This window comes from Podarcis raffonei, chromosome 13, assembly GCF_027172205.1.
Source record: "Podarcis raffonei isolate rPodRaf1 chromosome 13, rPodRaf1.pri, whole genome shotgun sequence".
Lineage (NCBI taxonomy): Eukaryota > Metazoa > Chordata > Lepidosauria > Squamata > Lacertidae > Podarcis > Podarcis raffonei.
In genome coordinates, this window is record NC_070614.1 from 29,107,727 (window position 1) to 29,121,413 (window position 13,687).

Below are 13,687 nucleotides of genomic sequence, written 5' to 3' on the forward strand. Positions count from 1 at the left end.
CCAACACCCACACTGACATTGGAGCTTCATTCAGCGGTTCAATCTTCTTCTTTTTTTTAAAAAAAAGATTTTTATTAGAGTTTCAAAAATTTATATAAAAACAAAACAAAACAAAAATACAAACAGACAAAAATGAAAAACAAGTATACTTTCAATCCCTTATTTTCTTATAACTTACTTCCCCGACTTCCTCATACCTCCCCTTTCTGTATTCCAATTTCTAATTTATTAAATTCAACAAATCCTTTCCCTTAATTTTCATCTAATTTTTGACCTTTCTTTTCCTTGTTACTTATCCAAAACTGCTAAGAACCACATAAATTCTAATCCAGCGTCCTTCTAACATTCATTAATTTTACAATATTTCTTAAGATAGTCCTTAAATTTCTTCCAATCTTCTTCCACTGTCTCTCTCCCCTGGTCTCAGATTCTGCCCGTCATTTCTGCCAGTCCCATATAGTCTATCACCTTCATCTGCCATTCTTCCAAGGTGGGTAGATCTTGTGTCTTCCAATACTTTGCGATGAGTATTCTTGCTGCTGTTGTAGTGTACATAAAAAAAGTTCTATCCTTCTTTGTCACCAGTTGGCCGACAATACCCAAGAGAAAGGCCTCTGGTTTCTTCAGGAAGGTATATTTAAATACCTTTTTCATTTCATTATAAATCATTTCCCAGAACACCTTAATCTTTGGGTACGTCCACCAAAGGTGAAAAAATGTACCTTCATTTTCTTTACATTTCCAACATTTATTATCAGGCAAGTGGTAAATTTTTGCAAGCTTGACTGGCGTCATGTACCACCTGTAAATCATTTTCATAATATTCTCTCTTAAGGCATTACCTTCCACTGCCAGACAAATACATAATATTTTAAAAAGAAAATATCACACTTTTAATCTGTGAAGGAAGCCCTTTCTGATTTCTACTCTAATCTTGCTTTTTATTTATTATGGATTTATAATTGTTTTTATTGTTTCTAGTTTAATTACGCTTACAAACCAGTTTTGAGAATGTTTCTATACAGCTGAACTATGACACAAGAAGAAGAAGAAGAGATTGGATTTGATATCCCACCTTTCACTCCCCTTCAGGAGTCTCAAAGCGGCTAACATTCTCCTTTCCCTTCCTCCCCCACAACAAATACTCTGTGAGGTGAGTGGGGCTGAGAGACTTCAAAGAAGTGTGACTGGCCCAAGGTCACCCAGCAGCTGCATGTGGAGGAGCGGAGACGCGAACCCGGTTCCCCAGATTACGAGACTACCGCTCTTAACCACTACACCACACTGGCTCTCAAACATTTGTCTTCCCTGTTCTCATTCTCTGGTCCACCCTACTGCCACAATGAATGCAGTGGATGTTTCAACATAAACCACAGCCAGGTGAACTGCATAATTTTTAGAGTTCTTTGCAAGTGGCCCCTCAGAATTTCCCATGCTATTGGGAAATCATCAAGTTTCTTCAGGGTTAGAAGAAAATGTTCCTCCAGAGTAGGTCTCACCTTTGTTGTGGCAGTAGCAAAGCTTCTTTCTGAATGGCTTTTGCTGCCAGTGTACCGGCAGCTTGACCACCATTTTGCATCAAGCTTAGCATCATTTCCCCTCCCATTAGTTTGTAGACATGCTTAAACATGCAAATGATTAAGAAGGTTGCAAAAAGAGTACTTGAAAGGCAACGGCCATAGTGGCAAATGATGTGTATATTTTATTCCTACTGTTTCCTACTTCCACAAAAGTGAAACACAAGGCAACACATTCATGGGCCAGTCCAAAATATCTTGCTACCTGAGGCAAAAGACAATATGGTGTCCCTTCATTCCAAATAGAGACTGGAGTGGCATCTTAACCTTCGATGCTGGAGTTACCACTGAAGGCAATTCAGCTTTGGGGGCATGGAGAGCTTTTGATTTAGTGCTTTGGTATGGCTTTCTCATCTGCAGCATTTGCTGCTTAAGGCAGGCAACTCACTCTGACCAAGTGATCAGGCAGTGAGGCAAACAGCCCAGGCTATACACTCATGCATGAACATTCATGAGTCTCCTTATGCGATGCATAGTGACACCACCAATGCATTTGTTTGGGTTGGCAGAGAGCTAGAAGGGTAGTGAGCAAGCAGCAGCAAGACACCGAGGACATGTCTGTGCCATGCAGCCTGTCCCACATACTGTCACTATTTTGCAAGTCGGATTGTAGCCCTTATCAGAAAACTAAATGTAGTCTTGCATAATTCAAGCGGAATAAAGTGTCCTAGTGCCCATGCCCTAGCATAAGCAATCCACATAAAACACACCCACAGACTCTGCAGTGATGGGGAAAGAAACTGAAAAGTGTGGGAGGAATGAATGATTAACAGGAAGATGTGTAAATACCTTGGAAGCAAATCAGGATGAATGTGCATTGCCTTATAACTGCCCCACAAACAAAACAGAGCCAAACTGGTTAATAAAAGTGGGATGTAGTCTAACCTCTGTCTATTAATTCCTAATAGACTGCTACTGTCTTGCTAACTGCAAACTGTATTTGTTTGACTGTAACTTAGTGGCTGAACTATGCTCATCATAATAAAGAATGATGGATTGTCATTGATGTATGATTTATTTAAAAAAATATTCTTCTGTACCACTGCCTTTTTCGTGCGCAGCCAGCTTCCATTAAGGAAGGAAAAAAACAAAAATTAAATAATCAACTGTAAAAGCAAACATTTGGAAAAACAGAGACGGGTGTAACAGGTACAGAGCTTTTTTCAGCTGGAATCTTTTTGGCACCTCTCAGGTGGGCACCATTGCCACTGTAAGAGAACAAGGGAGGTATCCATGGTGAGTACCAGGACCTCTTTTTCTAGAAAGACAGCACTGTGTCCAACCAGTTTCAAAATCCAGCCCACAGAAAAATCCTCAACTTGGAATGTCAAATGGCAGATGCCAACTGGAACAGTAATAAAAGTCTTAGGCATGGAAAAGAATGGAGGGTAGAAGGCACTGAACATCCTGAAGTAGAGATTGGCATGATCATGGAGAAAGGCCTCTCTCACATCTCAACCAGCCATTCCTCAGCCACCCTTGTGGCACAAGTGGATCCCCAGAAGATCCCAGGGAGTGAACAAGTTGGTATGAGAGGAGGTATCCTAGGCTCGTGCCATTTCAGCTAAGACTTGGAGGTTCTTGAAGTTTCATAGCCCACTTCCAAGTATTTTAAAGTTGAGTGCCTGTGTCAAGCTCTAGGTGTGGAGGCAGGAGCTAAGGCAGTGAGTTCCAGAGCAGAGATGGAAATGTGGGCATTAACAATGGTCCAGAGGATATGGAGAGAGTTGTATAGTCACTGACAGCTCCTCCTTTATTTTCTCATTTATTGAAGCCGAGTCATTGCTTGCAGCTAGATTTCCCTCCTGCCACTGAATAGACCCTCCCACTCTAGTAGATCATGAGCAATAGAAGCATTTGGTAGGCAAATGGAGGCTTCTATTGAAACACTTGGCTTCCCATGTGGTCTCCTGCTCCCTTTGCTCCTGAGGCCAATTGACAAAGAGAACTGGAGATCAAAGCAGTATAGGGTAGGAGGAGTTATTGGCGGGAGCCCTAGAAAGGGTATTTCAGGTCACCTTTAGATCTTCAGCTGGAACAAGGGTCTCCATGGGGCCCAAGCCCCTTCTTCCAAAGAGGTCCCTTTATAGTTTAGGTAAGACAGGAACCTGACATTGCTCTAAAAGCAGCAGAGGTGTGCGGGGGTAGACTGCCCCAGAACTGCAGCACATGTTGCCTGCAATTAGAGGACAAACAAGCTTGCACTCATTAGACATTCCATCTTTGCCTTTCAGAGTCATACTTTTGTTGAAATGTTGTTGTGAACTGCCCTGAGATCTATGGGTATAGGGCGGTGTACAAATTTAATTAATTAATTAATTGGGAAACCTATTAATTTTCTGTAGGTGAGCTGGAGCCCAGCAATATTTCCTGTGCTGATGACTATAAATTGGGACAAGCAACAGCCTTAAATAGAAGGGAGAAGGATTAGATCACTATGTCCATTGCAGCATTCAATACACAGCAACATATTTCAAAGAGACAAGTTTCAGAGAAAGGTGTGAAGTGCAGATGGAGGACCACCTAGACCTACACAATCAAGTAACTTGACTAGCACCAATTGCAATTCAGCTTTCACCCTCCCTTTCAGATTAAATCTGAATGGTTTCTTTAAATGTAAAGGTTCATCATTGTTGCACCCGATGTGTATGTCTTTAAGGGGCCAGAGCAAGGGCCAGAGCAAGATAACGAGACCCAGCTTTACAGCTGTGAAACGTAGCAGGTGCTGCTGAGTTGTATTTGATTAAGGTGTGTCAGCATTTGGGTGTAGTATATAAGGAGCAGCACCTAGCTCTCCCATTACCCTGGGGGATGGGTTGGTGGTTGGGTCTGGTTTGGTTGTTAATGTATTTAGTGTAAAAGGAGTTTTTGTTTTTCTTATTAAAACCTTGTTTAAGTTATTTTTGAGTCCTTTATTTTTTAATGCATGGTCTCCCCAGCAAGCTCTCTGCGCTACTAAACTGCAAACAGCCAACATCTTTGGTTATGGGCCCAGCTGCTGAGTGGATGACTGCATATTTTTGGACTCTGAGAAAGGTTTGAAAACTCCTTCTCCTGTTAGTGTAGTTTCTGTGGGTCTGGAAGAGTTCCAGAATGGTTGACCGGGTTCCTGAAGCTGAGAAGGCTCTGGTCTTCCCACAGCTAACAGATGAGAACTATAGTTTATGGTCTTTTCGGGTGGAGGCGCTTTTGACCTCTAGAGAAGTATGGACCTATGTAACTGATGACCCTCCTGACCCTGTGACTAATGCTTGGTCGAAAGGAGATGCAAAAGCCAGGGCGATAATTAATTTGGCAGTCAGTGACCAGCAAGTAGTCTATATAAGAAATAAGAAAACTGCCAAAGAAATGTGGGACAGTCTTGCAGCAGTGCATATTAGGAAAGAGTCAGCATCTGCATTGACGTTTTTCAAGCAGTTGTACCAGACGAAGTTGCAGCCTGGTGGTGATTTGGCAGCACACTTGAGACGTCTGGAGGCAATACGCGGCGAATTAATTCGAAGGGACATGGACATACCTGATATTCAGTATGTTTTTATCATTCTTTGTTCCCTTAATGAGGACTTTGATGGCCTAGCTAGCCAGATATCTGCTGTTCCACCAGCACAATTAACTGTGGAAGGGGTAATGGCAAGATTAATGGGCGAGTTGGACAGAAGGGAGGCTTGTGCCATAAGCACTCCTATTTCCAGAAGTAATGAGGAACGCCATATGCAAACCTGTGGTGATACAACTGTATTTAAAGCTGCCAAGCGTTGTTGGTTCTGCAATAAGCAAGGACATTTTGCAAAGGACTGCAGATCCAAAAGAAAGCAAAGTACTCCCAAGCCTGTTTCTGTTCGTCAGTCACGGTTGTCAGCCCAGCAGCCGACATCGTATTGTAGAGACAGAAACGAGCCGCGAGTTTTCCATGCTAGGACAACAGATCGTAAAAGACTTAAACGTGCCAAGTGGAAGTCTTTTGTTGTGGACTCAGGAGCATCTCAGCATATTTGCAACGATCGAAGCTTGTTTATTTCTTTCGAAGAGGAAATTGGTAATGTACATTTAGCCAATTCACAAGTCTTGCAGTCGCTTGGCAGGGGTACCGTTAAACTTGACTCTTTAAACATTACAATAGCGAACTGCATTTACTGCCCGTCAGTGGACAATTTATTGTCAGTAAGGTGCTTTGCTCGTCAAGGCATAACTGTGCGTTTCTTAAAGTCAATGTGTGAGTTTTTCGATGGGAACAAACGTCTATTATATGCCCGGGAATCTGATGGTTTATATAGACTGTATTTTCGCACCTACTCCCAATCGCCTATAAATTGCAGAGCAGCACAGTCAAGCCAGGGGTTGAGGAATGTAAGGCCACATTCCGGGTGTGTCCATGAGGCGCACAGAATTCTGGGACACCTGAATTTTGCTGATGTAATTAAGACAAAGAATATTGTTAATGGCCTCAACTTAAAACCATGTAAATTCTTTATGCAATGTCTATCCTGTTGCAAGAATAAGATTAAGGTTGCACGCAAGGGTAGATGCTCAGATAGGAAAGTAACTGAGCCATTTGAGCGCGTACATTGTGATTTAGTTGGGCCACTCCCACCATCATTAGGAGGTTCTAAGTACTGGCTTACTCTGATAGACCAGTATAGTAGATATTGTTGGACTTATGCAATAGCTGAGAAGTCCCAAGCATTTGAGAAGTACAAAGTTTTTTGCAACTGGGTAAAAACGCACTTTAACAGACCAATTAAGAACCTATTTTCTGACCGGGGCGGGGAATTTGTTTCTGAGGATTTTGAGAAATTCCTGGAAGCGCAGGGGACTACTCATGAGTTATCTTGCCCCCGAAGTCCCTGGCAAAATGGGCTTGTTGAAGTTGTGCAGCGTGACCTACAGGCAGGGGTTAAAACGTATCTGCACGATGCTAATCTGCCCAAAGACTTTTGGGCTGAAGCGCTTAATGCGTTTTGTTATGTTAGAAATCGCAGTTATCATTCTGGTTTAGATGTCACCCCCTATGAGAAGCTGTTTAAAAAACGCCCTAATCTGAAATACCTACGCATTTGGGGTTCAGATGTAATTATGCATTATCCCGCTAAGCAGAAATTGGGTGAACGTAGTGTCCAGGGAAAATTAATGGGCTACCAGCAGGGGGCATACAGAATTTACATACCAGCAACTGGCAAATTTCATATTACCAGAAGCATGATACAAACTGTAAATTGGAATGGAGTTGCTGTCTTCCAAGATACTGATGGTATAGATAATACTGAGGAAGAAGAGGAAGAAGCAGCAGCAGCAGGAAATGGTGCTTCTGAATTAATGGAAAAAGACAAAAAGTCTGTTGAATCTGATTTGTTTGATGATTTAAAGTCAAAGGGACCCGAGGGGAGGTTAGATTCTCTTGAGTTTTCTGACCGTGAGCTTAGCCTACAGGCATCTCTTCAATCTGACAATGATTTACAACCTGAAACTAGTGGTTCACTTAGTCCCATTAAGTCTGAGGAGTCTGACTCTCCTTCCGGACTGAGATGTTCAGATAGAAAGAGACAGAAGCCACAACGTTTTGCAGATGAACATTTTAATACTGTGTATGCCAATAAGGCAGTTTTTGAGCCAAAAAGCTACAATGATGTTCAGAAATTACCTTAAACACACCAAACATTATAGGTTGCAGTTTACAACATGTATTGACAAAGGTTTTGAAATTTTCTGCGATGCATCTCATGCAGTGGAACAAAATAATTGCAGGGGTGTGTCTGGTATGGTGTTTTGTTATAACGGTTGTCCATTTGAATGGAAGTCCCAGACACAAACCATTATTTGTCTCTCCACAACAGAGAGTGAATTATGTGCATGCGTTCAGGCCACTCGTGATGTAGAACGGTATCTGCAAGTATTTGCAGACCTACAGATGCAAGTAACACTACCAGTAAAAGTTTACCTTGATTCCCAGAGCGGACTTGCTATCCTGTGTTCAGAGACCAATACGCAGTGCACTAGAGTTTTAAGGTTACGTTTACAGTTTGTAAAGAAACTAATTGCTGACGAAATGATTGTATTTGAATATGTTCCAGGTGACAATCAAATTGCGGACATTTTTACTAAAGCACTTCCAAAGGTTACACATGAAAGACATGTACAAAGTATGCTTTATGTTTTTGTTCCACAATGATGAACCGCAGGGGAAATGTTGAATGGTTTCTTTAAATGTAAAGGTTCATCATTGTTGCACCCGATGTGTATGTCTTTAAGGGGCCAGAGCAAGGGCCAGAGCAAGATAACGAGACCCAGCTTTACAGCTGTGAAACGTAGCAGGTGCTGCTGAGTTGTATTTGATTAAGGTGTGTCAGCATTTGGGTGTAGTATATAAGGAGCAGCACCTAGCTCTCCCATTACCCTGGGGGATGGGTTGGTGGTTGGGTCTGGTTTGGTTGTTAATGTATTTAGTGTAAAAGGAGTTTTTGTTTTTCTTATTAAAACCTTGTTTAAGTTATTTTTGAGTCCTTTATTTTTTAATGCATGGTCTCCCCAGCAAGCTCTCTGCGCTACTAAACTGCAAACAGCCAACACCGTTCAGTGTATACTATATAGTGAATGTCCTTGAACCATGTGAAATTTCTTGCTTCTACCTGAGAATACTCAGGAAATATTGGAGGACATCCTGCAAAATCAAACTCTGCATGTCAAATCTCTCTGTCTTCTTGTAAAAAGCAAACATTACTCTGGCTTTCCATAGAAATGTCCCAATATGTGTCGATTAAAATACACACACATGAACAGACATGAGCACAGACATGCCAGATACAATTTTAATTTTATTACTTTATTTTATTTAAATATTGTTTTCCCTCCCCTATGTTTTTAGCTGTTATTATTTTATCTGTAAGACGCCTTGAGTCTTTGTCAGGGGAAAGGCAGGATATAAATAAATAAATATACTAAAAATATTATTAATATATTGATGTAACTAACATGCGATCCTGTACATGTATAATCAAAATCCCCAATGACTTTAACAGGACTTACTTCCAGAGAAGTGTGCACAGGATTGGATCCTTCCAGAACAATCCTATGCATGTGTATAGAAAAGGAATTTCTATTGAATTCAGTGGAGATTACTCTGAAGTAAATTGGCATAAGATTGAAATCTTGATGACACAGAACATAACCACATAGTGGTGATGAATAAGAGTTGAACGAGAGATTGAAATGGCACAGCGATATGGCCATTTAGGCTGGCATTTGAAATCCCATTAAAAATTTTCATATTGGTTTAGTTCAGTGGTAGGGAATGAATGGCCCATTAGATATTGTTGGGCTAAAACCCTTACCATCTGAGACCATTTTGGCCAACAATATCTAGAGACCCTCTGTCCTTTAGCATTATAGAAATGGAGGCCAATTCAGGAGGTAAATGCAAGTAATTGTTGTTGTTCTTTCAATAGCCATGGCAAATACACATTTTACAATTTTAAAAATCATGCTTTATTTTATATCTTCATCAACTACAATTATCCGTAATAATTGTGATTATGGATTAACAGATCCATGAAAATACCAATCAGATCCATCTGCTGAAAAGTGTGCCACAACAACTTCAGAAGTCAAAAAATATGCTGAAGAACTGAATTGCAATATGCACATTAATGTGAGGGGTTTGGCTCAGGCTGCTTTACTGAGGTATTTGCAAATGTGTGATCCTCATATCCCATTAATGGCAAATCCTTTCTCAACCCTTCATCTATGTGTATTTCTGCATACTTCACCAGATCCAGCACAACATTGCGAAGCTACAAAACTCTGCTGTTGAATTTACTGACAGATCTGAACAGAGCTTCTTTCACCTCCCTATTTCTCAAGCTGTATATGAGGGGGTTCAGCGTGGGAGTCAGGATGGTGTAGAACAGAGAAAACATTTTGTGTAGTCTCTTCAGTGTTTCTGTTTCAGGGACTATATAGACAAGGAATATTGACCCATAGAAAAGTGACACAACAATCAGATGAGAAGAGCAGGTGGAGAAGGCCTTTTGCTGCGCTACCTTGGATTTAATTTGCAAGACAGTGGAAATGATGCAGCTATAGGAGGCCAAAGTTAGTAGAAAAGGGGGTAATGTCACCATCAGCCCTAGTATAAAAACTGCAGTTCTTACTATGTGAGTATTGCTACAAGAAAGGTTTGCCACTGGATATACATCACAAAAGAAATCATCAATTTCATTGGGCCCACAGAATTTGAGCTCTACCATGAGAGATGTTATGATAGTGTTGGTTAACAGACCACTCATCCAAGAAGTGAATGCTAACTGGAAGCAGAGTCTACCATTCATAATGGTTGAATAGTGCAGAGGTTTGCATATTGCCAAATACCGGTCATAGGACATCATGGCCAGAAGATAACATTCCGTAGCTGCCAAGAAACCAAAGAAATAATATTGTGTGATGCATCCCATAATGGATATGGACCTATCCCCAGTAAGGAAACTGACCAGCATCCTGGGGAGGATGGTGGAAATGTAGCAAGTCTCCAAGAAGGACAGATTCATGATGAAAAAGTACATGGGGGTTTGAAGATGCTGGTCAACCACAACCAGAAAAACAATTAGGAGGTTTGCAACAAGCGACAAAGCATAGATGGCAAAAAAGAATACAAAGAGGAAGATTCGCAGTTCAAGGAGATTACTAAATCCCAGAAGGATGAATGTTGTAGGGCTTGACATATTTTTCTTTATTTCTGTTTGATGATGAATCTCAACATTGTTCTGAAATACAATTTGACAAGTTTTAGTGAGCTTGGACACTCCTGTTTCACCATCCACTGATGTTCGAAGCTAAAGTTGGCAGGATCCAGGTATCCAATATGGTTTTCTCATGCTGTATTATTTAAAAATAATGGTCATGGAGTATCATGTGTTTTAAAAGCTCTGCCACGACCCTACGTCTTTTCCTTTGAAGCACTTCTCGCATAGAAAGGGTTAGAGTTAGGGCCAGTGAGAAGGGCTGATTTGCAGAGGTGAGGCATTTGGAGAGAAGGATAGTGCTTAACCATTTCCTACCTGTGGCTTTACCCTGTTTCCTCCCTGAAACTAGGCAATATTCCCAAAGCTGGGATTCCAGAACTATGTTGCTGCCCATCCCACTAGGGATAGTGATGTAATGAGAAAGCAAGACTGTACAATCCTGAGACGGGATTGTATCTCCTTCAAAAGTATGAGGGAGGGGGATACTGCTTTGGGTGCTTCCAGGTAATACAAAATATTTTCCCTGGAAGCAGAAAACTTGCACAATGGAAAATCACCAGATTGTAAAGAAGGCATGGCCAAACTTGGCCCTCCACATTTGGCCATGCCTGTTGTAAAGATTGCTTTGCGGATCACCTAGTCCACCACCTCCCCTTCAATCAGGAAAATATCTGCAATGCAGATGTTACAAACTCATGTGTGTGTCCAGCACTCATATGTTTTCCAACATACACTCCAAACAGGTTTAGGATCTTCTGTTGAAGTTAAAATGTGCTTTTGCTGTGAATATGTGTTTCTACCCTTAACCGTATGCCCCAAGATGTTCATGCACCAGAGGAAGGAAGAAAGGTTGGTTTATTGCATGAAATGAAAGGGACAGTTTCATTAATTTACCCGGCCCAGTTGGTAGTTGAAAGGACATGACCTTAGTGAGAAATGACTCACTTGTTCCCTGAATCAAAAGTTTACCTTAGAATAAGGGAATGTTTTCTGTGTGGAACACCATACTTTCCTACAGGATGCTGTAATCAAACTTTGCTGGTGACACAGTGTGCTGTGTGCTGATATTCACAGTATTAGGACACACACTGTTACACAGGATGCAAGCACAGCACTGACGACAGATGTGTGCCTGGTCTGTGCGTAAATAATAGAGGATAGACCAGGATTTCCCATGGCAGTCTGGTTTTTTTAAAAATTTGTACATAAATAAATGGCTTTGCATACTTTGCTTGATTGTAAGAAAACCTCTTAGCAGTTTACAAAAGCATGAAACAAAACATTAAGATTATCTGTAGAACAGCTCAAAGCAGGTATTTAAAAACAGTGAAAAGATGACTGGAATCATCAATAGCTAAAAAAGAAGACACATTTGTTTTTGCTACATATCTGGGGAGGCTTGGCTAAAGAAAGAAATTTTAGGCAGGCATTGAAAAGGGTATAGCGCAGATATCTGTCAGATATCAGTAGGTTGGGCATTCCAAAGTATAGCCACTGCTCTAGATTTCTTACACTATTGATTTCTTACAAATGTGGAACACATGTTCTTTAGCTCCTTCAACAGTGCACATTCCACAAAGCTAAATGTTCAAGTTGGTACATATGTTCCACTATGAAACAGCTCTTATTTCACAGTTTCTTTTCATGTTTAGCTGAAATCTTCTTCCCTGTAATTTTTTCTGGTCCTACATTTGGGAACAACGCAGAGCAAGTCTGCTCCCTCGTCTCTGTGTTATACCTTTAAACATTTGAAGAGAGCTATTACATCTTCCCTGCTTTTTTTTACAGGCAGCATTCAACCACATGTGTACCACAGGACTTCTAGTCAATCACTTGGAGTGAGTGCTGAACAGGCAATAGCCAACCTTTTCTTTTTTGGCTGGAATTGGAGAAGGAAAGAAAATGTGCCTGGTGTGATGTAGCTATGGGGGAATTAGAAGAAACTCTGGTAAACAGTGAAGTCCCGTGTCCCACTGCTGTCATCTCTATTAATACAATCGTTATTGTATTAACATTGACATTATTTTCATTATTTTAACACTGAGCACCTAGTCCTGGAGTTGTTTTCTGTGAAATTCAAAGTGTTGCCTCCAATATTCCAAAGAGTTTAAAATTAATTGCTTCAGTAAAATATCTCATTTTATATGCTTTCCAACTCTATGACTTTCTTAATAAACTTAATAAATTTGAGGACTAAGCAACATTATTATTTTGTAAATTAATAAAGCAAGCAAGCAAGCAAGCAAGAAAGAAAGAGAGAGAGAGAGAGAGAGAGAGGAAGGTACATTAAGTAACTGTCAATCTGAATAAAAATGAGAACAAACAGATTTATGGAGCACATCCTTCACTTCCCATCAGACAACCCCACAGTTCCAAATACAGCACATAGGGATGAAAAGCTAATGCATAAATATTTACCTCAAAAATGATTATATTTCTAGGTGGAATTTCTGATGTGTTAGATTCAGGTTCCATCACTATAAGACAAGTCTCTGTTTTGCTGCTTCTCTATCCAAACAATCTTTGCTTCAGGTGGATGTTGTAGAGTCTTGCTTCCTTACAGTAGCAGAATATCAGTGTGCTCTTCTAAAAGCTCCTAATTTGTCTTGCTTCTATTTATTAGGAAAGTATCAGCAGATGCACTTATTCAAATATGCTTAAATTATCAAGCACAAATGTTTCCGTAGATGGATACTTGCAAGTACTGGGGGGATGGCACTGATCAATTTCCCCCCCTATGCTTGGCTCTATGTATCACTAATTCTGGGAGCTATGCCAAACATCTTAAACAATTAGCATGGTAAGGCTCACATAATAGGATATCAACGATACTCCAGCCAAATGAGCTGGAAAAATGTTCTCAGATGCAGAAAGTTACAGGTTCACTCATGCCAGGGGAAATTCATTTTATTGATTACATGTTACTCTCCCAAAGCCTGGTCTTGATATTACGAAACAGATGTGTTTTCTTTAAAAAATATATATTTGCAAATATAACAACATGACTAGAAGGAAAAAATAAAGATAGCAGCATGTGACATTGACAATAAGCATATTACACCAATCCTAATATAAACATATAGATTAACATACACAGTCCATGTATCCAGAAATGTATCTAAAGAAGACTGACAGTTGGGAGCTTTGTGCTCAGTCATAAAAGGGACTATGAGGTCTTCAGACCACTGTGTAGTAGATGGTTGAATTTTGTCCTTGAAATATACATCTCTGATCCAGGATAAGAGTTTCCAGAATCTACTTCTGCTGTCCACTTGCATCCTCTCCCCAGGGATGCTGGTGGTACTGTGGTCTAAACTACCAAGTCTCTTGGGCTTGCCAGTCATAAGGTCAGCATTTCGAATCCCTGTAATGGGTTAA

General features: G+C 40.5%; 1 protein-coding gene across 1 annotated transcript; it reads right to left on the reverse strand.

Moving 5' to 3' along the window:
• Positions 1-9,361: 9,361 nt before the first annotated feature.
• LOC128400329 (olfactory receptor 2AP1-like) lies at positions 9,362-12,784 on the reverse strand. Its single transcript, XM_053362480.1, has 2 exons — positions 12,728-12,784; positions 9,362-10,399 (listed from the first exon to the last, which is right to left on the reverse strand). Exons 1-2 carry the CDS (start codon positions 12,782-12,784, stop codon positions 9,362-9,364), a joined length of 1,095 nt encoding a protein of 364 aa, XP_053218455.1.
• Positions 12,785-13,687: the final 903 nt, after the last annotated feature.

Excerpts from the sequence above, each read along its gene's own strand:
- LOC128400329 (XM_053362480.1), bottom strand. The coding sequence starts at position 12,784 with ATGGAACCTGAATCTAACACATCAGAAATTCCACCTAGAAATATAATC. Across the intron at positions 10,400-12,727 it reads GAAATATAATCATTTTTGAG|CTTCGAACATCAGTGGATGG; the intron begins GTAAATATTTAT and ends TGCCAACTTTAG.